This window comes from Trachurus trachurus (genome assembly GCF_905171665.1).
Source record: "Trachurus trachurus genome assembly, chromosome: 14".
NCBI lineage: Eukaryota > Metazoa > Chordata > Actinopteri > Carangiformes > Carangidae > Trachurus > Trachurus trachurus.
This window is the reverse complement of record NC_139903.1, coordinates 29,976,826-30,003,772: the sequence shown is the minus strand read 5'-3', so window position 1 is coordinate 30,003,772 and position 26,947 is coordinate 29,976,826. Positions and strand designations below refer to the sequence as shown.

Genomic DNA, 26,947 nt, shown 5'->3' with positions numbered 1-26,947 from the left:
TTGTTTTATAAGCCCAGCGGAGTGAGACACACTTTTTTTTTTTTTTTTTTGCTTTTCCACTAGCACTCGAGCGCGACGTCCGACACGAGAATCAAACCCGCTAGTTTTAAAAACACAGCGGCAACAGCGACCACTGATCTGTCCTGAGACTGTTGTTATTCTGTCATCTGAGTTACATGATGCTGCGGGAAAACACGCTGTGGTCCGTCACCGAGGTGCAAAGAGTAGATACTGAGCAAGATAGTTATCTGTAGTTTACTCACGAGTAGCCTACCCGACCCAGTGCAGGACTCTGCTGTGGCGGTGGTGTATTTGCGACAATTTAAAAAAAAAAAGGAAGAAAGAAAGAGAAATTTGAAGGAGTGATTGAAAGCCGATTGAAAGCAGGTTCTTGTTCCTCTATTTCTTCATCTACAGCTTGGCATCTAGCCCGCCATACTGTGTATCATCAAACGCTACACTGCCCCCGTGCGGAAGGCGCCAGTAATACAATTTTTTTTTTTTTCCAGATATGATGAACTATTCGATTTTTTATGGTTTAACGACTATTCGAATATTCGAAAATCGATGCCCATCCCTAATCTATACAGCGCTTTGGTCACCGTTGGTTGTTTTTAAAGTGCTTTATAAATAAAGTTTGAGTTGAGTTGAGGCACCACTGCAGCGCAGCACAGTCAGCTGGGTGAGCTCTCTGATTGGTCCTCACCGTCTGCACCTGCCTCACTACAGTAGCCTCAGGAAGACGGAGCAGCTGCTTCCGTCCCCGTACGTCCCAGAGAGCGGTGCTCGGGTCAGGTGTCCACTTACCTTTGGCCACGTTGGCTCAGAGTCGACGCTGTGGCTCCATTACACACTCGGACCCATTAAAATTGAATTGTGCCTCTGAGGTCTGAAAGCTGAGGAGCTGCTGCTGCTGCAGGTCACTGTGTGGTCAGATCATTAGATCATTCTAATGAGCAGGTGAGTCCTCACAGGTGTTGTGGTTGAAGAGAGAAACAAACTTTTCTATGCTATGGTGAAAACACACACACACTAGTTGTGTACCCATTATTCAAGTTTGACTTAAGACCTTTCCCACCTCCCACCTCCCAATATCTCATATAATTTGTATACTGTCGTCCATAATACTACTGCCAATCAATCAAACTTTATTTATAGAGCACTTTATGCAACGAGAAGCAGCAGAAAGTGCTTTACATAAAACGGTAGATACAGAGTAAATACCCCCCCTCTAACAAACATACTCCCACGCACATTCACACAAACATATGTTAAAAACTTTGAGAAATAAAAATACAGAGGAAACATCATCTTACACTCAACACTCTAAAGTGAGGAAACACCAGAGAGGATAAAAAAGAAGATGAGAGAATGCAGAAAAATAAAAGTAGAAAGAAAGGAGTAAATAACTGTTCAGGTCATAAAAGGATAGAAAATTGCATAAAATAAATTAAAAAATAATAAATAAAAACCTTCTACTACTGCTACTGATAACATTAAAACAAAATAAAATACATAAGAATAAAGAAATATTCTGACCAAACAAACACACATGATCAGAAAAATAATTGTCCAGTATTTTAGGCTTGACAGAGTCATGTCGTTGTTTGCTGCTTTGTTTTAGTGGTAAAACTGAAAACAAGGTGTTCTGTGTCTCAGTACGCTGTGGGTGTGTGAGTGCAGGTTAACTGTTGTTCAGGGGTTTTGTGGCTGCAGAGAAAAGTTCTGCCTCAGAAAGAAATGCTATTAAAGCAGAAGTAAGTGGTCCGGTCGTTTTCGCTAATGCTGCGTTCCAGGCAGGCTTTTGAAATCGTAAATTACAGCTTCAAGTCACAACTTACGACTTTGTAGCGTTTCAGGCAACCCACTCGTGTTTTTCCGACCTGTTTTACCGGTGAAAGTCACTATAACGGCCACTCGTAACTTCCGACCGGTGAACTCGTACCAGATCGAACTGGTATGACTTCACGGTCGGAAAAATACGAGTTTCCTTGAACGCACCATAACAGTCCTCGTCCCTACGTCGCCACATTCACGGCGTTCCTTGGCTGCACACACAGCCCTGCATGCCGTTCTCTCTCCTCATTGGATAAAAACTGTAGGATACGATAAATGTTTTCTCTTCGGCTCAGAGCAGAGCAGAGGGACTGAGAGACCCGTGTTTCAGTCCAAACACTCTATGTAAGTGATTGCTGTCGGAAGATATAACTATTTAAGACTTATATTAACACAAATATATCACTTACTTCTGCTTTAAATCTGGGCAAGAAAAAATGGCACAAAATGCAAATAGGACAAAGAGCAAAAGGGCTGATGCTTCATGCATTTATGACTGGATGATGTGAAAAAAAGAGTTATCGTGATCATTACTTTTATATCAGGCGACATTAATGCATACGTAAATCAAATCACTATTTCTATCAAAAATCATTTAAACTCCTCCACAATAAATCCTCATTAAAGCAACACAATGTAAGATTTAGTAATCTGTCTGCTACCCATGTCCTAAATAGGACTGTACATGCTTTACCCACGACAGAGCCGGTACCGTTGCCGTAACTGTTTTTTTTTTTTTTAACACTTATTCTAAGGCTGAAAAAACGACATAGTGTTGCTTTAAAGGGACAATTTGTAACTTCTACTGTTATCTATTCAGGAAAATCGATTATTTGGTTCAAAAGTCTGTTTTTCATTAATCAGTAATCCCCCCCATCAACAAAGTGAAGTGTTCCTTTCAGCTCTGAATTAGCCGTTCATATCATTCATATCTACATGGACCGGGTAAGCTCGGTGCTGGCTGCCATGTGGTGTCGCCATGTTTTTACGTTCAGTGGCAGCGTGACGGTAGGAAACCACGGAAACTCAGCGGAGACACCGGAGCTGTCGGCTCAGGTCGAGGTGGCGTCTGTGAAAAGTCACCGCGGTAACGCAGTGAGGAGGAATGGAGCGTTACACTGATGCTGCATTCACCTGCAGTCGGGCAGACGGCCGTCGGTAACAAACCAGATAAACAATACGACATCGCCATGACAACATATTGTCACGTGTATTGTTTTGCCTCGTGCTGACGGACCACTTGTTTACATAGAGGCTTGTTTATGCCGTTACGTGCAGCAGCTGTCGTCCGTCTGCCGTCTGCCCAATTTCAGGTGAATGCAGCATGAAAAATACGACTGAGTTGCTTGCGATCTACAACCGCAACGCTAGATGGGAGGAATTCCTACACAATGTACCTTTAATGCTGCTGTATCTCAGTGCTGTCTTTTGGATGAGCCATTACCATGCTGCTGGTGAGAGCTACGATGTCCTTTGGGCTGCGTCTATTAGAGGTTAGATGTTCTTCTACCCGAGCCCACAACTGGCCTGACCCGACCGACCTAACTCCAGACTCAGCGTCATGTCCCCTCGGGCCCAGGCCGGGTCAGGCCGGTGCTGAGGTCAGATCAGATGTGGCATGTTGTGCTCGTTAGGATTCATCTGAACAGATTTCTGGCATTCGCACAACTCAGAGTTGTCGTGTGAATCTTCAACGGACAAACCCAACAACACAAGATGTTCGGTTCTGTTCCAGGTGCATGATTGGTTCAGTACAGCGCGTTTCTCTTTCTCATTGGCTGTTCATATTGTTCTGTTGACCTTGTATCAACTGTGTCTTATATCTCTGTAAGCTAAAGCTATTTAGCATCAACTTTATTTTTTATTGTTATATTGCCCAGCCCTATAAGCTTAGTCAACAATTTCACTCCCATTATGTCTGCTGACTGTGTGTGTGTGTAAGTGTGTGGTCCTTAATGTGATGAATCTCATCCTCCTGAGTGCTCAGTGAACTCTCTATCAGTGTGTAATTCAATTAGTGTGATTTTTTTTTTTTTTTTTACAGCTCCTCCTCCTCCTCCTCTAGTTTTATTGATTTTCTTTCTCTCTGTGTCCAACTGACTAAAAACCAGTGGTGTGACAACACAGCTGGGGGCGGGGCATCTGAAGTCATCCACCTTCAGTCAGTTAGTGTGAATCCCACCTTTATAATCTCCACATGATGTTCTGTTCATTTTTTGTTTCTTGCCTTAACGATCTTGTAGACCCTATCAATACACTGGAACTGATGTTGTAGGACGACTGCAGAGGTCAGAGACATGGTTGTTATGGTTACGATTACAAAGGCATGCTGTGTCTCCATTCAAATACTTCCATAATGCCACACTGTCATGCAGTATCCTTTATACATATTTCTGTAGTGCGCAGTAGGGATGGGCATTTGAAGAAATCTTTTTGATCGATCTTCGGGAAAATTAACGATCAATTATCGATTAATCGTTAATATTAATATTAATATTAATATTCATAATTAAAAACAAAATGCGTGCGGCTATGGCGTGTGCCAGTAATCCAGGGCAGTCCCCGTGAAGGAAGAAGGTCTGACAACAACGTACACGGACGTCTGTGTGCTTGTGCTTCACCTGGAGGGACGGTGCCGGCATCATTTAGCCTACAGTAAAAAAAAAAAAAAGCACCGTTGCGCTGCCTGGCTCGACTGCAGCTGAGCTGTCAGAGCAGCTCTGCTGTCCCTCTCTCTTCAGCCTCGTGTTTGGCTGCACTTCACAAGCACTTTCAAACTGTGAAAGCGTGTGTTTAATTATTATTTCTGTGGCCAACACACCGCGGAGCGGCGCTCTGATCAGCGCGGCACAGAAAAGAGAAACAAACTCTGCAGGATATTTACCTTAAGTTTCATTTTAACCGTCGTTAAACAGCTTCGGACTAGTTGTGATGTTAGATAAATGACTTGTAGCTTGTAACTGACAGAGAGAGTGGAGGCTCCTTCCACACCGCTGCTGAAAACCAAACCTGCTGATCAGAGCGGGCGGAGCCGCGGGGTCACAGCTCATGTCCGCGACACAAGCGCCCCGTCATATTTAATGAATTATTTCACTCTTAAACCATGTAATAATAATAATAGGCCTGTATAATAATACTTATATGGAGTTTATTGGTTGTTATGAAAAAATAAACCCGGGGTTTATTTCTCCATGACAACCTCTGCCCTCTACATGATCCCTTATAATAAATCGATAAAAAATTTCTGTGATCGATAAAATTCTTAACGATCAATAATCGATCATCGATTAATCATGCCCATCCCTAGTGCGCAGAGATCGATCTTCGGGAAAATTAACGATCAATTATCGATTAATCGTTAATATTAATATTAATATTAATATTCATAATTAAAAACAAAATGCGTGCGGCTATGGCGTGTGCCAGTAATCCAGGGCAGTCCCCGTGAAGGAAGAAGGTCTGACAACAACGTACACGGACGTCTGTGTGCTTGTGCTTCACCTGGAGGGACGGTGCCGGCATCATTTAGCCTACAGTAAAAAAAAAAAAAAGCACCGTTGCGCTGCCTGGCTCGACTGCAGCTGAGCTGTCAGAGCAGCTCTGCTGTCCCTCTCTCTTCAGCCTCGTGTTTGGCTGCACTTCACAAGCACTTTCAAACTGTGAAAGCGTGTGTTTAATTATTATTTCTGTGGCCAACACACCGCGGAGCGGCGCTCTGATCAGCGCGGCACAGAAAAGAGAAACAAACTCTGCAGGATATTTACCTTAAGTTTCATTTTAACCGTCGTTAAACAGCTTCGGACTAGTTGTGATGAGATTACGACGGTTAGTGTCGTCTGGGCTGCTATTATCGCATGCACCATTATGCACCATCCGGGTTCTTACAGTAGGTACACTGCATGTTAACTTTGTGAATTGAGACGCACTTACGCCTGATTTCCACCGAGGCCGTCAGCGCCGCGGAACGTCAGCGTCGCGGTCACCGCTGCCGATAGCTGCCACTCTAATCAATATTAATATGTCCACCGGAAGCGCCGCGACACGTCTCAGCAGCGTCCCAGCCGCGGCTCTCCGCGCCGCAGCGCTATCAATCAGTAGCACTTCTATTTTTGACGCTCCCGTTGCTAAATCGCGTCAAGCTCAACAGAGCCGATCGCACCAGACAGGAAGTCAGACACTGTATCAAAGTAAAACACTTCCGCCCCCTTTCAAAATAAAACACAACATGCACGTCATCTAACTTCACAACAACATTACGTCGGAGAATAAAAGTCAGCTGTGTTGGACTAGGTGCAGAAGCGGTTGTCATGGAAAACTGTACTGCGAAGGAGGCTCAACATGGCCAGGCTTTGTGTTCATCTTCAGCTCAACAAAACCTCAAGTCGGTTTGTTAAGTCCGGCTCTCATCTTTATGGTCTGTGCGTGTTCATATCAAAGGGGGCATTTGGCGTCATATGATTCAACTTCTGCACGAAATTGATCCACAACGGGCTGATTTCAGCCAAGAGGAGTGCAATTGTTTTAATGGAGAGAGTATGAGCGATATAAAAAAAAAAAAGCACGATCGCAGCCTGAAGCAACAGTGTTGCTGCAAATACGACGAGAGGAGGCTGCTTTTAATTTTTCTGACAGCTCTTGCGCTACTTTTAAATATGAAGCTTTATCCATTTAAACTAAATAAACTAGAGCAACATCAACTGTCATGTTAAATTGTGTTTTATATTGTTATTCCACTGATCGCAATTATAACGCGAGTGTGTGTTTTATTGGAAGCGAGGCTGAATAGGTTACAGTGGGTTTTTTTTTAGGTGCTACACTACAAGCAAATCTCATAGGCTATTGCTTCTGTACAAAGACAACAAAGACCTTTTTAAATGTGAAAACAGCGGAGACTTATTCAAGATTTGCGTTTGGGCAACACTGATATATAACAGGCAAAACACTGGAATAAATTTATTCATGGCCACATTAAGTGAAATTATTAACTTTACTGATTATCCATCTGATTATCTGTCCTGCTGCGAGCGGACAACTTCTTTCAGTGGTGATATACTGTATAAAGGTGGTGACTGACTGTAGGCTATATAAAATAAAATATATGCTATAGCCTAATATATAATGAGCTCCTGACGCTCAGCTCAACGGGTGAGGAGAACAACTCTCGGCAGAGACGCTCAGAGAGAAAGTCAACAGCAGATCAGCTGATCTCTCCCTCCGTACAAACGCTCCGTTCTGATCCAGCTCCACTGGACTTTCAAAGTAAAGGTGACGCAGCTGTAAATAAATTAAAATAGTGAAACATCAAAAGCTGTCGCCACTTTGTTAATATCAACCGCTCTACACTGTATCAAGAGCAACGATCTCGCGTACGTTCCGTATTCTCGCGTGAATACGGCTGGCTCGCAAGGCAGCGCTGCGCTGCCGTAACACGTCCGGTGGGGATTGACGCCGGGCAGGGGACGGAGCAAAACCGCGACGCTGACGTTCCGCGGCGCTGACGGCCCCGGTGGAAATCAGGCGTTACATACTCAAAATACTTAGTTTAAGTATGGAAGTATTGGAATTGAGACGCAGCATTGGTTGACGTGATAGAAATCTCTGGCTGTCTTCACGACTGGATTCCGATTCTTAGGGTCACGATTCAATTCAAAATCGACTCTCGATTCAAAACGATTCTCAATTTTATTTTTTTGCTTTTTTTTGTGTACGGAAGCCTGTGAGGGCGCGTATTGAGGTGGAGGAAACGTGAATAAAAATCGATTTTTTGAAGATTATGAATCGATCCAGAATTGTAGAGGATTACATGAATTGATTTTTTCCCCCACCCCTAAAAACGACCTGGTTTGGTATAGAAAAAGGTTGTTGTTAAATATGGGTGAAAATACTTTACAATGTTAAAGTTAGAGGACCATTGTTGTCTAGGTTACAATAAAGCAAAGAACAAAGAAACAACCAGTTGTGTGTTTTATCGACTTCCTTGTTGGTTTATGAACATTTGGCTCTTAATGGCCATGAAATGAGATGGTCTCAGGGATATTTGCTGTTCACACTACTGGTGTTGCAACGCAGAAGGTGGCTACTGTTGCCAAGCAAACTTGACAACGCCTGACATTTTCTGCATAGGAACTTGGAGGTTTTCAGGCCCCTGGTGTGAACGGTTGAACTGGACTGAAACACAGTAGGCCTACTGACCTTTAACAGTGTGGCCCCCAGCCTCTGTCTGTGAGGTTTATTTTCACCACCGGTGTGCAAGGAATCCTGATCCGTTGGCGTTAAAAGGATCCTACGGTGGCCCTGATGGGACAACTCAGAAAAGCACAAGAATAACAAAACGCAAGCGTGCTACAGATTCGGAAACCAATCGAGTCTGTTTTTTGTACACACACAGAATTATTATTATTATTATGTCTGACCTATAGGGATGTCACGATAATAGATTTTTTTGGTACGATTATTGTCAGAGAAATAACCACGGCATTACGAGTATCACAATTATTATGCATTAATTAATTCCACAACACTATTAATGTGTAAAATCAAATATATTTAAAATATACATTACTAAATATAAAATATTTTAAATATCTATTCAAATATGACCAATTATTAATCAGCCAGGGGAAGTGTTTGAAATATTCAAGTCATTAATTGTCATCGATACCAAATGTTTACGTTAATTTTAATCTTTAAAAAAAAAAAAGTATAACAAATGACACTCTAGCAATTCAATTCCTACCAATTCAATGCTACGTTAGATAAATGGACCAGTATCTGTGCATTTACCTTTACCTTGGTGCAACATCTGCCGACACGGTTCATAAATCATCTTTTTTGGAAAGTGACGGTATTTAGGAATCTTTGCAATCAATTAATTGTGGCGTTTAATAGTGAAAACAAGTAACTGTGACATCCCTAGTCTGGCCTGATGATGGCGCTGAAGGAAAAGTCAGGATGAGGATCAGAAGCAGCTCTGGCTCACTCAAAGAAACTGATTCCAGATTCTAGTGTAATTTCTATTATTGTGTCAACTAGAAAATGACTGAAATCAGTCCATCAGTCTGTCAATTAGTTTATCTAAGATCTTTAACAAACAAGTACGAGAGGAAGGAAAAGAGAGAGCTCTGTGTGCTCATACATGTGTGTGTTTGTGTTTGTGTGTGTTGGACAGATGCTGTGAGGAGGAGGGAGAGAGGGAGAGAGGGCTGAGCGATACTCCCCTTTTATTCTCTCTCTCTCTCTCTCTCTCTCTCTCTCTCTCTCTCAGCTTTCTTTCTCCCCGCCCCCACTGTGTGTGTGTGTGTGTGTTTGTGTAGCGTATGTGTATGTGTGTGTGTGTCTGTGTGCGCGTGCTGCAGCGTCTCAGTGCGGTCGGTTGGAGGACGAATGTTTTTCTGCCGCTCAGCCAGAGAGCGGTGGAGAGACATTAACACGAAGCCAGGGAGAGAAGGAGAGAGAGAGAGAGAGAATTTCACTGTGTGTGTGTGAGCTGCTGTTATTCACCGGCAGTCAGTCAGTCGGGCACCACACAGCCTAGAGTGTATGTATGTGTGTGTGTGTGTTTGTCTCTGAATGTGCGTTTATATTCTCGCTTTCTTCATTTTTTTTTTTCCGCCACAGAAGAATTTTTTTTCCTTCTGCTGCAGTAGGAGAGAGAGAGAGAGAGCGGGGCGAGCGAGGTTGAGCTGCATTACCGCTGCGTCTTCAACACCAACAGGAGCTGGTATGTGTGTGTGTGTGTGTGTGTGTGTGTGTGTGTGTGTGTGTGTGTGTGTGTGTGTGTGTCTGTGTGTGTGTTAGAGGTGGGCACATTCCCGTGCTGATTGATAACCTATCGGGTATAGGAGTGTGTTAGATGTCATGTCGGAGCGATGATGTCACACGTGTTTGCTGTTATGGAGACGATCAGCTGATTGTGTGTTTAGCTTCCTCACTTCTCATCTTCAATGTTTTAGAAACAGGAAGTAGAATGAAGCGTAGTCATGTGACCAGCAGAACTCTGGGGGGGGGGGGTCACTGAGTCCTGACTCTGGTGGTTCTGGTTCACTTGATTAAAAAGCAGGTCCCCCGGTCCTCCTGGTCCCGGTCTGGACTGGGTGTTGTGAAGCCAGAGAGCGACGTGGAGCTGCTGCCAGGCGGCGGTTTAAAGGGATAGTTCACCCAAAATTCAAATTTCACTCATCATCTACTCACCCTCATGTCGACTAAAGGCTGTGAGAATTCCTCCGTGCCTTCTCTGAGTTACGGGGGGGTCCGCGCAGTAGTATTTGTCCATATAATGGTTGTCAATGGATACCAACTTTCTTCATCCAAAAAGACACACCAAAAACATCCAAATACCTCCACACAGCTCGTCTGTAATGTCCCTCTTGTATTGAAGCCCCGACATGAGGAATTGTTCCGAAAAAAATTAAATAAGTCTATATTTTAAACTTCCTGGGTCAGTGCACTGACCGGCGGAACAATTTCTCATGTCGGGGCTTCAGTACAAGAGGGACATTACAGACGAGCAGTATGGAGGTATTTGGATGTTTTTGGTGTGTCTTTTTGGACGAAGAAAGTTGGTATCCATTCACAACCATTATATGGACAAATACTGCTGCACGGACCCCCCGTAACTCAGAGAAGGAACGGAGGACTCTGAAAATTCTCCCAGCCTTTAGTCGACATGATGGTGAGTAGGTTATGAGTGAAATTTGAATTTTAGGTGAACTATCCCTTTAATCTCCCTGCTACATGATCTCCACGTGGCCCCACGGTCTGTCCAAACAGCTGCTGACCAGCTGCTGTCTCTGTTTTCGTCCCGCTGTCTGTCTGTCTGTCTGCCGAACTACAGGGAGCAGAGAGGGACAAACAACAGACTCTGAGTTCAGAGCTGCTGCTGAACGTCAGGTCGCTGGTTATTGACTGTTGATTGAGTATTGATTAAAGCCCGGAGCGGGGCAGCAGCTGCTTCAGCCCAGGCTCTAATGTGTCTAATGACTCGGCCTGGAGTTTAAACCAGAGGTGAAACTGTTTGACCAACAGCAAATTAAGTGGCAGCGGTTGACTAATTGACTAAAGTAGGGTTGCACTAACGAGGTTTAATTAAATCTCAGATCAGCTCTAATCACAGTTCAGTAAAACCAGGTTTAGAATTAAGACGTTAAGACACCCTTTTATCTTCAACAGTAGTTTTTAGCCAGGTTTAGTGATTTTAACTAAGTTCAATCATCAGGACAAGTATCAACATTACAATTGAATGAATTAATAATCAGCTGCTGCCAGGACCTAGTGAATATTGAAGAGTGGTGAAGGGGGCTATTAACTGTTGATGACTGTTTTGTAGAACCAGAGCTTCACATCACTTTAAGGTCCAGTGTGTAATACTGTAAAGTTTGGTGTATAAGTCGCACTTTTGCGTTCCTTTTTATTTCATCTAAAAAGTTGGGTGTGGGTTATACACAGGTGCGACCTATAGACCAAGGTAACCTTCAACCCCATTCACACCGCGTTTTCAGCGATCAGATTGCAATCAGATGGAGTTTGACCACATGAAAGTACAGTGATCCGATTGGCCAAACCACCTCCGGAGGTTGTCATGGACGCGTTGTGACCGGTGTAAACGGTGATGTGCTCTGTATCCGCATACGACTACGCACCGGGGGTGTTTTTTTTTTTTTTCCTGATTAATTAACGAGACTCGTTTGGGTCCGTCATAGTCTCTCACAGAAAATAATCTTATTGCTATGTTTTTTTTAACAGCGTTTGACCGTCTCTCATCTCTGTCAGTCAGCCCCTCCTCCTGCTGGACTCGGCCTCTCTAACGTGCAGGCACACACGCACACACGTGCGCTATATAACACTAAATGTACAGTAGCCTATTCAGATTACCCCGCAATCTCTTTTTTAATTTAAAATAACAAGCGCTACAATGCAGCACAGAAACTTCACATTGGAGACTTGTGGAATAGCGTTTTTATTTAAAAATAGGCACAGAAAACCTTGTTTTCCCAGTTTGAGACCCCCAAAAAGTGCGATTTATATTCCGAATTTTACAGTAATTAGCAAGGTTGGCAAAATCTGAATATATTACTCATGAATGTATTTGTAGTGTATGTATGAGTGTATAATCGCTATAAAATAAAATTTGTTTGGTTTTCGTAGCCTAATAATTATTTTTTTTATACATATAGCAAGGGTCTTGTCGCCATCTTGCGTTGCCATGTTTGTACAGCAGCCCAAATGGAAAATCCAGCCAGTCAGAGAGCAGGTTTCAAGAGTTTCGCGTTAATAAATGAACCAGCGATGAAAGAGGCAGATGGAAAGCAGAAGGAGGATGAAACAGCTGAATTATCGTCACCTCACCACTCCATGCTCCTGAAATACTCCCAGTCGTCCCGGTCGTGGTAAACAAGTGTTTTGCCCTCGGTCACTTTGCCGATGGGAGGGCAAGCAAACACTGTAAACTAGAATGTGAACGCTAGATGTCACGGTTGTCCCTCCATTTTACACACTGGACCTTTAGACATTTCTGTCTTTGCCATGTTCAACAGTCGGCTCTTCAGTTTCTCATATGGATCAAACCACTGTCGCTATAGAGTGCGGAAGTGGAAGCAGGAGGTAATGGTCGCCATGGGACCTCAACTCGGAAAAAGTCTCCATATAAGTGAACGGGAGTCAAAGTTTTATTTTGTGATCCGATTGAATTGTGCCATGACAAAACAATCTGACCTCTACCTGTTTAAAACATCACGTTTCATGCTGAGAAATCAGCAGTTTGTTATAAAACTATTGTAAAATAAAATTCAGAGTCCGTGACCAGAAAGACTCCAGGTGCCGTAGGTGACGTCACCACATGGCGTCCTTCCTTTCCCGTGTCAGTTGGTGACATATTTTTTGTGGGACACCAGATCTGTAGTCCGTAGAGCGTCTTCACACTAAATACATTCTTCCGTTGCCGTTTTACAATAAACTGCTGATTTCTCGGCATGAAACGTGATGTTTTAAACAGGTAGAGGTCATGTTTTTTTCTCATGACACAATTCAATCGGATTACAAAATAAAATTTTGACTCCCGTTCACTTACATGGAGACTTTTTCCGAATTGAGGTCCCATGGCGACGTTACTTCCTGCTTCCGCTTAGGCTCTCTATAAAGTCTGTGGAGGCTGATAGCAGCAGCATCAGAGGCAGCAGCTGAGTGGGAGGGGCCTATGGCGCTGCCTACTGCTGGAGACAGCTACTACTAACAAGCAGCTAGCATTGGCAACTAAAATGAGCACAATCATTTTCCCACAGCGTTTGTTTGAGAAGAAGGCTCCCAGTGGGAAGACGGTATCAATAAAAAACAGAGTACTATTTTTAGGCCACGTCAGCCAGCTGTCAAATAACCAGAACCACCAGCAGAGTCTTGTGTCTACGGTGAGGAACGTCCAGGAGGATATTTGGAAGTAATATATATGTATATATGTGTGTGTGTGTGTGTGTGTGTGTGTGTGGTAGTTGAGTGTGTGTGTGTGATGCTGTGTCCGGCCTCCTGCCTGCCTCTCCTCAGGGAGTTGGCTCAGTGGCGCTGCCTGCTGGGCTGGCATCGCCACCACGGAGTGGGTTCGTCTAGCGCGGCGGGGCTAACCGCTAACCCCGGACATCAACAACAACAACAACAACAACAGCAGCTACAGCAGGGGTCAGAGGTCAGGGACACGGCCGCTCGACCTGTCGGCCGTACCAAACCGCTGACGAGCAGCCAGGTGAGTCCTGGGTCATACGGGACAGTTCCTTTGTGGTTCTGGTTGAACAGAGGCCTGGTGCTGATTCTGATTCTGATGCTCCCATACCAAAACCTGATGTTTACTGTTGTTCATATGGATCAACATCTTCTCTTCAGCACCGGTTAGCTGGGAAAAGAAACACAACAAACAGACAACCTTCATTCAGATGGGTGTTTTTTAGGGCTGTAGCTCGGCGGCATCAGAGCGCCTTGTCACTGCGCGGATGCTCAGACACCCCCCCACCCCCACACACACACTGCTCCGCCCCGCTCGCACCTCGGGCTCACTGCAGCGCACTGGTCGACCGTGTCTTCAGACGGAGCGATGGCGTCGGCGAAGAGAAAGCTGACCTCAGCAGTGTGGGAACACACAGTAACTCAGTGATGATAAAACCAAGGCACTGTGCCAGATTTGTGAGGCAAAAAAATGTATCTGCCAATATTTTATTGTTTATTTAGGCTGAAATGTTAATGGTTCCTTTATTGAAGTGTGCGCTGCCGTTATAAGAAAAATGTTTAGCCTATTAACGGGACAATTTAATTCCGTGGCATTCCCTCTTTTTTGTTTTTTTGTTTTGCTCTTTTAATTGCGAGTGATTTGAGGACGGATCTGTGAGGAAAAATATCACACACATGGACACTGTTTCAGCTGTTTTATTAAAATACAAAGTGTGTTATTATGAAAGAAGTGTGTTACTTTGCTGTCCGATTTATGTGGCTCTCTTCGGCTGCTCCGCTCCACTCTCCCTCTACATGGTGCTGCGCCCCCCCCCCCCTCCCCCCCAGTCAGTAAACGAATGCTGAAATCTAAAAATGGACAAAGACTTTGAGACTTTGGTTCATACACTGACCCTCCTGTCACTCATAGAGGCCACGCTCCCTCAGTCTTCTATAACCTCAGTGGTTAATTAAGTGTAAACAGCTGAGATAAACAGTCAAACAAAGGGGAAATTAATTGTAGAGACCAAAGCAGATTTTTGCACTAAGCTTTAAGCATTAGAGGTGGGAGGTGGGGGAGGGGTCGTGATTTTTATCCTCTGCGATTCTGGATCGATTCATAAACTTCAAAAATATTTTTTTTTATTGACGTTTCTTCCATCTCTCTGCTCGTCCTCACAGGCTTCCGTACACGTTGCAGCAAGTTAAATTGCAACTCTCGCTGTTTACTGAATGTCTGTGACGAGGCAACCCGATCCTCCATCATCGAATGAGAGGATGATCAGTGTTGTTGTTTTTTTTTCCCCGTTATAAATCACACACGCTGCTACAGCTGATCGGCTCAGATGGAGGTCAGATCTTCACACTTTGAACACTTTTTATAAAGTGCAGCAGTGCAGCACCATTGTTACAGATGATGCACATCGATCGATAATAGATTGTGAATCAAATCGAATCGCGAGACACCCAAAGATTCACATCCCCAGTAAGCATGTGTATTTCTGCTGTTAAACTGGACATTTTAACATGAGAGCCTATACGGAGTGGACAGTCTAGTGGTCAGTAGAGGAACCACAGCTTCTGCTTTAGATTGAACGCTGAACGCCACAGTGAGCAGACGGTGAGAGAGGAGAGAGTGGGGTTGTGGACTGGCCTGCAGCTGCTCTTCCCACCATGGCTGGTAATCTCAGTGCCACAGACACTACATGTTGCACTAATAGCATCATTTTGTGCAACTGTCTGTCTCTTGCGACAGCATAACGTCATTGTTTTGCACTACACGTGTAACAAAATAGAAGGAACCAATAGGTGTGGATGTGGATGGACTGAAAGAGATGGAACTTTCTGTGACGACTGGTCTGAAACCTGAACACCACATCGTCACAGTGTCTGTTTTGTAAAAGACCTCGGTGGTGTTTTCTTGTAAATAAGCGAAAGTTGTAGCTATTGACATTCAGCCTCTCTCACCAAAGTGCTGGTTACAGCTCATAAAGCCATTAATTATTCTATTACTGCAGACAGATGGTCTTAGAGGTCCTAAAAGCTGAATCACCACAACGTGTCGTCTGTCCAGTGTGATTGTGAAGGCTGTAGTGAGGACTGCAGCCTGTAGGGGGCGCTGCCAGGACCTCTCACTGTCAGTCCTCTTCTTTATCTGATAAAGTCCTCATTTCATCTGGTTAATGCTCTCATTAATCTCATTAAAGCATTGATTTAAACTGACTCCACTAATGAAGTCACACACACACACACACACACACACACACACACACACACACACACACACACGTCACACACACACACACACACACACACACACACACACACACACACACACACACACACACACACACACACACACACACACACACACACACACACAGAGGATGGTTATTGATGGTGGTGAAACAGGCTCAGTAGGTTTCTTCTGCCTGTGGATCATGTCTTGGTCTGTGCAGAACCTGGTCCAGTTCCAGTTCTGCTGAGGGATCCGTTCATCTCTGTTTCCCGTCAGACAGATGTTCAGCATCGGGTTGAAGATGCTTCATGTTGCTGATGGCTCGATAATGTTTTCTTATGGCAGATTCCCAAATCAATAGATCAAATCAAAGATCTTCAGGACCTGAGGAGCTCAGATCAGTTTCTCAGCATCTTGTTGGTTTTTATGGCGGTGGCTTGTTTTCACTGACAGGAGACGTTCTCCTCATCTTGACCTTCTTTTACTTCCTCTGCTGTGAGAATCAGTATTTGTTTCAGGTTATTCGTCCATCTTAGATAGATAGATAGATAGATAGATAGATAGATAGATAGATAGATAGATAGATAGATAGATAGATAGATAGATAGATACTTTATTTATCCCAAAGGAAATTCAGTTTCTCAGCTGCACAATCAATTTTCAGTCATCAACAAATCAATTCATAAAATAATACATAGAGAGTAAAAGAACAATTAAAAAGTAAATGATAAAAAGGAGTGTGGCAATAAATCTTGTTGTTATGGACACAATGTCCTCAATACTAATTGTAAGTTTTTGCAGTCCAAATTGTTTTGTGAATTTGTAGCATGTGTGTTGAGCTCTCAGGGCCACCGTACAAATGTGATAAAACCTCTTTGTTGCCAGAATCTAGCTCTGTTAGGATTAGGCAAAGTTTGGACCTTTGGTTTTTAAAATTAGTTTGTGTGTGTGTGTGTGTGTGTGTGTGGCTGGAGCTTGAAGCTCAGGTCGTTGGTGGCATCTTGTTTTTTCAGGCTGTCGACCTTTCCAGGAAGCAGCTGCTGTGCTCTGACCTGCAGCACATGAATTTTTAATCAGACAAATGGCGAGACCGACTGCTGAGACACGCACACGCACACACACACACACACACACACACACACACACACACACACACACACACACACACACACACACACACACACACACACACACACACTGCCTGTGGTAATCTGATCACTAGTCCACTGTTTGTTTGACCATTAATCAATAATGATTTATTTTTTTATTTTTGGTCCCGTGTCTCACGATGATGTCATGATGATAGCAGAGGTTTTAGTTTTTGTCACCAACACCATTTGAATTCCTCGATTCTCATTTGAAACGTTGCTGCTGCAAGGAATTGTGGGATGGCATGTCTTCTTTTCTTTTCACCATGGAAGGGTTAAAGATGAAAATACCACATGGTTAGAACATGGCTTTGTTTTCATCAAATATTCCATGGTCAAAATTAGATGGTCTGGATTTTATCGATACCGATTCTGCTTATGGATACCGATATTGATACTCTTATTGATACTGCTCATTGCATTTTCATTTAATTTAGTTAAGTGAGCTCAGCCCACACTTTAGACCTGTGATTCTCAAAGTGTGGGATGCGCCCCACTGGTCTGGTCACTGGACAATTACTACAACGTTTGCATTTCATGTTTTTTTTTCCCCTCACTAGTTTTTGTCTTCATATAACATTTATTTATATGCAGATTTGAGCGGGAGGGAGGAACAGACAGTAGCTTAGGTTTGACGATGAGAAAATGCAGACACTTCACTAACTTTATTTTGTAAGAACAGACTAAGATAATAATAATAATAATAATTTTATTTGTAGAGCACCTTTCAAAACAAAGTTACAAGGTGCTTAACAATAAAACGATTGGTGCAGATTAAAATACATAACAGATGTTGATTTAGTCAACAGTGACATGTTGGATATAAACATTAAGCAACATATACTCACCCAGGGGTGCAGATCCAATGTCAGGATTGAGGGGGACACAAAAGTGATTTTTTTTTTTGCCCGTATGCAGCTCATAACATGCCACCATAAATCACAACTTGGTAGAGGCTCACCATATCATTCAAAAAGTACTGCATAGGGAATCATTTATTGTGCTTACCTTTCTTGTTTATTTGTCCTAAACAACCAACAACGCACTGCTGTTATATTAGTAAATTATAATTTTAAAGATCTCAGACATGTAATATCTACTCACATTCTTATCTTTCACCTCCCTCCGACCTTCCCAGATCCCCAATTCTTCTCACCATCTTCCTTTTCTCCCAGTGTATGGGACTACTTAATACATGATTAATTGATATGGATGAATATCAAAATATGAAGCCCTAAGATTGAGGGGGTCGTTTCTTTAACGCCTGCTGATGTCATCAGCGCCTGTGTAAGAAACTACCCATTCATTTGCATCATAGTGGAGGAGACCAGAGATGGGATGTGGAGTCAGAAATATATTTGTCAAACATTATGTGTTCCACCATTTCAACCATTTCTTTTTAGATGTGAATCTAAAATGTGAAGGCTGAAAATACATTTGTTCAATTTTGAATAATTTGGGGGTATTTTTATTGGGGGGGACAATTCATGTTTTTCAGAAATTGGGGGGGACATGTCCCCCCCATCCCCTCGGGATCTGCACCCATGTACTCACCCTCATTTATAACCATTCTGGAATTATAATATCTCTGCCAGCTATGTTAGAAATATTTAACATTACATGAACACCGATAGCAGCACCGTTCATCCAGGAGCTTATTGATACCAACCAGACCCATTTTAACAAGAGATGGGTATCAAGAACCGGTACTAAATTGGTACCGGTTCTTGATACCCATCTCTTGTTAAAATATGGCAAAACTAAATCGTCAGCTCTCTAATTCCCCTTTTTTAGTCAAAATTAGTTGGTATTAGCAGGTTTTTTGTTTTTAAGAAGGTGTTTGAGTCCTGAGCTGCTGCCAGCTGCTGCCAGCAGCTCCAGATCCATAACATGTCCTCAGGCTGTTGCTGTTGCTGCTGTCAGTGTCTCACTCTCCTGGGATTCTCTGTCTCAGGTGATCTGATCAGTGTTCAGGTGTGAGACGAGCCAAGATGCATTCAGGGTGTCTCTGAGATATGATCACTCACACACTGTCAGAGGTGGTTTGGACATCTAAAACATAAACACCTGTTTATTTATAGATAAAACAGGAAGTGCGATCTGAGTTCAGGGGATGGATGTAGACTAGGGGTTGCATGACTTCAGATTTTTTAAAGTCGACTCTAATGTTATGAAAGTCGACGTCGACTAGTCGCTGATGACATAATTCATATTTTTCCCATCATAACTAAAATCCCAGGAGGAGGGAATGCTTTGCAACAATCTGTAATTCACTGACAGACGCTCATGCACAGAAATTAGTCCACAGCAGCTTTATAAACAACAAGCTGTAAATCAGTTTGTTTTTTGTAACACACACCCCTATACAAGTGCAAAAGATAATAGGCTACTGTAGCTACTGTCCGTTAAACAATTAGGAAGGAAAACGATACACAGGCCTCGTCACCATCACAGTCCTGCTCACTCACAGTTTCACTCACAGCTTTTGTTTTTCCTGGTTGGTTGGTTGTTGTTGTTGTGCGCGATGTAAGGCTGTCGATATGAGCAAGAGTTTTTTTTTTTTTTTTTTAATGGTCGGCAGCCCGGACACACTGCCCGCGGAAGCAGCAGCTTCTCCTGCTCTCTCTCTCTCCACGCCGGTCAAACATCGACCCGTCTGTAGGCTGCTCGGTTTTCCACACACACACAGGTCTGTCTCTAGCGCTGTATGGATGGATGCATGTGCATGTGTGTTTATAAACGGACAAGCAAACTTAATCATCATTTATTTTATTTTGAAAATTGACTTTCTCTCGCCTTTTCTGTGCCCGACTTCCTGTCTGGTACGTTCTCGTTCTATCCAGCTTCACAACGGTGCTCGTATTTTCTTCATTCAGCGCACTCAGCTGTTGTTTCAAGCCGCTCTTCTCTCGTACTGTCACATGATCAGCGACTAGTCGACGTCAAGCTGAAAACGTTATTGTGGAGCAGTAAAATCGACCAGTCGACTAGTCTGTGCAACCCCTAATGGAGACTAGGGATGGGTACCTTTCGCATTTGAATCGATACGGTATCGATACTCTGGTACCTGGGAACCGATATCGGTACCAATCGGTACCTGTTTTCAGTACTTTTTGTGTGTGTGGTAATTTTTAAAAAATCAAAATGTCTAAAATTTTAATATTTACCTCTAACAACATCACAACTCCTCAGCCTTTAAGAGTATTTTATGTTTTAGGGATGGGCAATGATTTTCATATAATGGAATAGTCATTCAATGAAAAAAAAAAAAAAAAGTTTATGAGACTATAGTCTTGTCTGAAAAAATGTCCGTTTTTACTGTGCCCTATTATGAATCTTAGTGATTTTAAACGACGGGCTGGCGCTACCGCTTCTCCGCGTCTCATTTCAGAGAGAGAGAGAGAGAGAGAGAGAGAGAAGGGGGGCGGGCGCGAGTGTGCGGGGCTCATGCAGACTGCAGAGGTGCACTCTCGCTGACGCACGACGAAGGTGCGTTCAGGTACCGAAATGTGGTACCGATTGACTTTATATGAATCGATACTCGGTACTTTGGTGGGAATTCGGTCGGTACCAAAAAAGTACCGAATTTCGGTACCCATCCCTAATGGAGACACATTATAAATCAGGTGTTGAAGAACTCAGAGCTGATGGATCACTGCGTTGTGCTCGTGGTTGAAGCGTGTTGCGGAGCTGACTGATGTGACGGCAGTGAGCGGATGCATCTGAGCCGACCAATCAGCAGGCGTCTCCCGGGCCGCAGCAGATTGAATGCAGAGACCAGAGTGAATGTGGTTTCTGTGTCCTCGCTCCGTCTCCGTCGTCTTCAATCCCTCTCTCCTCATCTTTATGGATGCTCTCTCTCTCTGTCTCTCATTCAAACAGCATCTCTAACGCCTGTCCTCCTCCTGGCACGGTGCCTGCCTGTTTTCATACCTCATTACTCTCCTCATCACCTCATCTCTCTCTCCCCCTTTTCCTCCCCCTTCTCCTACCACCACCACCACCACCACACTATAGGCTCCTCATCTCTGTGTAGGAGCTGTTGTTTAAGATGAAAGAAGAGGAGGAGGAGGAGGAGAGACAATCCCATCACTGTGACCTTCAGCATCTCAGAAAATTGTGGAGAAAGCTGCAGCCATTACATTACAATCAAACACACAAACACAAACACACACACACACACACACACACACACACACACACACACACACACACACACACACACACACACACACACACACACACACACACACACACACATTTGTGTCCCAAACCCATTATCCACACCTCAAAGCAGTCCTTTAAACATCAACCTGAAGGCGGTCTTCATAAAGACAGCACGAACCCCTCACACACACACATCTCTCTGATGCTATATTTATATCCCAGCATGCCTCACTTCATTTGGATTAGTTAAATGAGGAGATAATGAATATGCAGGCTGTTCTCTCAGGCTCAGCGGTGACAGTTTAGTGTGAGGAGAAACAGAAAGACACACACAGCACAATAGACTCAGTGCACCAGTGTGGATGGAATTCTGCTGTAGCCTCTGACATGGTGTTTTGTGATTGGCTGTGGGGTGTCAGCCAGACACCTGTGAGTGACGCAGGTGCTCTTTGTGAAGCCAGTGATTGTTTATAAAGACAATGTTTCCTCTCACTTCCTGCCGCTGTGTGGAAATGAAGCCAAAACATCCAGGGAGCGCCGCCATCTCCACTGATGGAGCCGTCAGTCAGTCAGTCATCACCTACACCATGATGAGCACCGTTTGGTCTTTGCCAGGATTTATAATAGGGCTGGCTGGGGCAATATGCTTTCCTCCAGTTTTAATTCTTTTTAGTGCTGTCAATCTCACTGTTTTGATTAATCAACACAAATAACCTACAAACGCACACAGGGCGCGTACTTATGTTCCCCGGGTCCTATGTTCCCCTATGACCCTCTTTTTTAAAAAGGGTCCTATGTTCCCCGGTCGCAATACATACTGGGGAACACAGGACCCTTTTTCTTAAAAAAGGTCCTACGTTCCCCTGTAGCAGCAGAGAACATAGGACCTTTTTTTTAGAAAAAGGGTCCTATGTTCCCCTGTCCCATACAAAGTGGGGAACATAGGACCCGGGGAACATAGGGATGATCCCCGCACACACACTGGCCTCTCATATTCACCAATCGCAGTGTTTTATTTTGAAAATTGACCGGATTCTCTCGTGTTTCTTTGTTTGACATCCTGCCAGGATTGACGTGATCGCTCGTGGCTCGCACACAAAACAGACCAGACGCTGAAACGATCGCTGCAGGGCGCGCCACAGCCAGTGCCACGGCCCGTCTGGTGTGAACGACACATTAACATGGGCGCCGAAAGGAAACTGGCTCCGCTTCTCGGCGCTTCGCAGCGCTTCCGCGTCCGGTGTGTCGCCAACGTTAATCGCGCAATAAAAAAATTGACACCCATTTACGTTAACGCGTTAACTTTGACAGCCTTAATTCTTTTACAATTTTTTGAGTGCCGATTCCATTTAAATTGCAATATTACAGATTTTTGAGTCCAGACTAACTTTTTCTTACTAGGAGCACAGTGGCCCCCAACTTAAAATTTTAGGAGCAAGCAGAAATGTTCAGGGTGCACACCGCCTTGTTTCTGAGTAGGGCTGTCAGATCGAACATCGCTATTCAAACAGAATTTGAATTATTTTCAAAATGAGAACATTTGAAAACTGATGTTCCAATGCCTTCCACAATGACGCAAATTAATGTAGTGCGTTGCACCATTCGGGGTAGTAAACATGTTGATAAAACAAACAATTTTGTTGTTGTGCATGACGTAGATCTGCAGCTTCAAATTTCCGAGCAGAGTTTTTTTAATTGCCAGTTTATTTGTCTGGAGCGGTGCGCCTACGTGTTCCCACACTACACGCACACGTTCTTCTTTTCTTTTTATCCATCGATCTGCGGATCACTTCAACTGTGATCTGTTGCACCACTACTTATAATATTTACATTTCCCTTCTTGAAGTTTTATATTGAGTTGGTAAAGGTTGAAATGTCCTTTAGTGGACGCGGGATGTAACAATAAGCTGATATAGGTGAATATGATGAGCTAAAAACATTAATCATTGAATTTTAAACATTAAAAATTTGAATATTTAACATAAGAAGTGTTAGAAATTCAAATCTGATTTGGGGGGAAGATTGACAGCCCTATTACTGATAAATACTTTGATGGTTATCCTCTAAATCAGGATTTGCCTCTGGTACACCAGGGTTACCAGGCAGAAAGAATGTATCCATTGTTTGCTTAGCCAACGTCAAAATGATCGGTTGCCGATGCGCAAGTAGGTCTCAAATTTAAGGGGAAAAAACCTCCATTTAGTCTGCAGCCTGAGACCATGTGAAAAGGTTGAATGATGATGATCATAGGATAAGCTGCACAGTGATGTTTGCTACATGTCCTGTGTCTGTGATGTCATACAGTCTGTAAGGATGCAGCAGTCTAACAATCCATCGGTCCCAGAGACCCTCCTCATGTTTTATCACTTCTCCTCTCAGCAACAAAGAAATCAGGAATATTGATTTCCAGTTTGTTTTTGCAAACATCAAGTTCTCTGAGCGGCTCCAGTCCTGATGAAGATGTTTGTCTGCGATGCATCCACTGTTCCCTACTGCATCGCTCCCTCTGACCCCATGTGTCGGATGGGCAGAGCAGTGCTCTCACACACCTGACAGCACCCTGCAGCACTGACACACACACACACACACACACACACACACACACACACACACACACACACACACACACACACACACACACACACACACACACACTGACACTCTGCTCTGGGTGGGAGTGTCGGAGAGGACTAAATGTTCCAAAGTGTGATTACATGTTTTTATGTAAGAACAGAATCACCAGTGACCTGTGAACCAGTGAAGGTTGATGAGGTACAGACTGATGAAGGGTTCATCTCACATGGGTTAATGATGAAAAGTGATTGTCTGATGCTCTGGGTGTGTTCCTGATACAACCTGAATTGCATTTATATCTGTTGAGTTTATGAGTGTTTATTTGTATAGCCCATTTTTACAAACAGTTTGTCTCAAAGGGCTTTACACGGCATCACAACAACATCCTCTTTCCTTAGACCCTCACGGTCACTGAGGAAATGCTCCAAGAAAACTCTTTTAACAGGGACAAAACAGGAGAAAGCTCATGGTGAGCAACAGAGGAGGATCCCTCACCCAGGACGGACAGACGTGACATAGATGTTGTTACAGAAAAGAAAGGAATATGGGATAATATGGAAATTCTGTTATTTTTACTCTTACAAAATCAAAAGTACTTAAAGGACAATTCCGGGCAAATTCAACTCGGGGGTGTATTTTCCTAACATTTTAGGTCTAAAAGAAGGAATCTGAAGATTTTCAGTTTAATCGCTCCTGTTTTGCGGTAGTTGTGTCTGTCCCCGCATTGCCACGGCAGCAATGAATGGGAGCGGATGCAAGTTCCGCTGCTTAGGCTGTTTACATCCCTCAAAGCCGCAATTTTTTTCCACAGACAGCGTCAGATGGCTCCTCAAACATGCACCGAGAAGTTTATTTACTTCAAGCAAGCCGACATGTTTGTAAAACTAGATCTAATTCAAAGTCTCCTGGAGTCTTGCGCGAGACCCAAGTTGCCGTGCGCGGTGTATTCAGGTGCAGTCGGAGCTACCGTTTGTGTCATAAACACAGGAATATCAACTCTTGACTTGCTTCAAGTAATAAAAACTTCTCGCCGCATGTTTGAGTCGCCATCTGACGCTGTCTGTGGAAAAAACATTGTGGCTTTGAGGGATGTAAACAGCCTAAGCAGCGGAACTTGCATCCGCTCCCATTCATTGCTGCCGTGGCGATGCGGGGACAGATGCAGCTACCGCAAAACAGGAGCAATTAAACTGAAAATCTTCAGATTCCTTCTTTTACACCTAAAATGATATGAAAATACAGCCCCAAGTTGAATTTGCCCGGAATTGTCCTTTAAGTACGAGATTGAACAGTAGTAAAACCTTTTTCCCATCCCTGTACTAAACGCAGTTTCTATCTAAAGTCAGGAGAGACCCCCTCCCTGGTCTGTCCTCATTAATGCAGCCTGCGGTGGTTTTCATGTCATCCCAGACCTCCATCAAGCTGTTGTTCTGCTGCCTCTGCTCCCCCTTCCTTCTGTATTCCTCTTCCTCCTCCCTCTGCTTGACTTTCCCCCTGCACATGTTTCAGCTCCATGGTCAGAGCTACGCTAAAGAGGCTAATCGGATTTCCCTCATCAAACTCATCAAATACACAATCCAACAACTCCAAAACACTCTGGTGGACAAGTTGTGACGGTAACGTTGTGTTATTATCTCATAGTGTGGTGAATGTGCAGGTCACAACTTGTCCACCAAGAGTGTTGTGGAGTTGTTGGATTGTGTATTTGATGAGTTTGATGAGGGAAACCAAGAAATCCCATTAGCCTCCGTAGTGTAGCTCTGAGCAGCTCACGGCTCTGCTCCGCCGTTCTAAAAATAACTCGCACCGACAATTAAAGGTAACAAACCTACTGCTGTGACTATAGGGATTATGGCAATGGGCCAATTTGCCAAAATGCTGAAGTATCCCTTTAAGGACGTTCTTGACGTTACTGGTAATCCAAGACTTGTTATCAGGGAAGCAGCGCAAATTTTTGAGTCAGTATAAGTGTGTGGCCCCCTCAGTGCTTCCTGCAGGACAGCCCAGGTAGAGAGTCCCTCAGAGCCTCCTCTGCCTCAGGAGACTATTTCCTGGACCAGTGTATGATCAGGTCTGGTGAGTGGAGGCAGGGAGTGGCAGTGTGAGCCTCCCTCACAAACGGTCTAATGTCTGGCAGTGTGGATTCTAGTGTTTAATGGATAGTCTCCAGAGACAGTGATGATTGCATCTCAATGCTGTGTTTGGAGTCTGGCAATGATGGAGTGTCAGCGCCACAAACAACAATGTGAGAACTCTCTGGGCACGTGGAAAGGTCTGGTGTTAATGAATACAACAAGACCCCTCTTTTGGGGTTTACCATTTTAGCGTCTCTGTTCATTCTCACTGTTGTTAAAATTTTGCGCACTCAGTACGTTTACATGCACAGCTAAGTGGAGCTATAAGCAAGCATACTGTAGCTCGATTTGAACATCTCTTCAAACTTCTGTCCCTGTTTACATGCAACAGAGAAAATTGAATAACCACCTCCTCAACATAGGTGGCGATATGCATTGTTTCAGTGAGTTATGGACTCCTTGCCTTTTCTGTCACCAAGTAAGAAATGGAAATAAATAATTTAGAGTTCTCAACTTCAGTTACTGACTGGTCGCGCCGGTCCAGGCCGGTTCGGGCTGAAAATAGGCTGTAGTGTAGGCTACAGCCTATACTCGGGTCGGGTCGGTCCACGGGTGAAATGCACTCAATTCTTTGCCAGGTTCGGCACACATGCATTGTCCAGTTTTAACTCTGATTAAGGTTTATACATGCTGAAGAAAATCGATTTTCTATCGTGTTATCTGGGTGTTTCAGTCAGATAAGGGGAACTCCCATATATGTCGGACTAATGCGTTCACATGCACTTCAGTTGTCCAGTTATAGTCAGATGTCATGTACACCTCCCCCACTGGCCAAAAAAACAGTTTAAACCCGCTAACAATCGGCTTTTGGTGACAGTGGGAAAGGCGCACCGAGCCACGTCAAATGACTCGGCAAGCGACGCGGGTTAAAATCGCCTTCAATTGGCTCGGCTCCGATCGGTTTGCAGTGGGAACGCCAGACCCGGGTCATCCCGCTAATTTACGTGATGACGTTGAGCGTTACGTGATGCCATTGCGCTAGTCGCGTCTCATATCACGTACCAAAACAAAGCTCTGCTCGCTTTCAAGACTGGGATTTGATCAAAAGATCAAAGAACACTGACCAAAAAAGAAAAGCGACAGTCTGTTTAACTGACGTGTTTTTCCGCGGACGTCCGTCATATGGACCCCCAGCGGGCGGTCAGACTCGGCTCATTTTGGTC

General features: G+C 43.9%; 2 protein-coding genes across 2 annotated transcripts in view; one reads left to right on the top strand and one right to left on the bottom strand.

Annotated features, from left to right (window-relative positions):
• The window catches only part of LOC310997455 (neuronal acetylcholine receptor subunit alpha-10-like), a gene marked incomplete at both ends in the record, with an annotated part of 54,706 nt that extends 33,537 nt beyond the window's left edge, over positions 1-21,169 (bottom strand). The window contains one exon of the mRNA XM_083987159.1: positions 21,124-21,169. Coding sequence (XP_083843285.1) covers positions 21,124-21,169 — 46 coding nt within the window. The remainder of the gene's footprint in view (positions 1-21,123) is intronic.
• The window catches only part of siah2l (seven in absentia homolog 2-like), a 35,739-nt gene that overhangs the window by 1,901 nt on the left and 6,891 nt on the right, over positions 1-26,947 (top strand). The window lies entirely within an intron of this gene.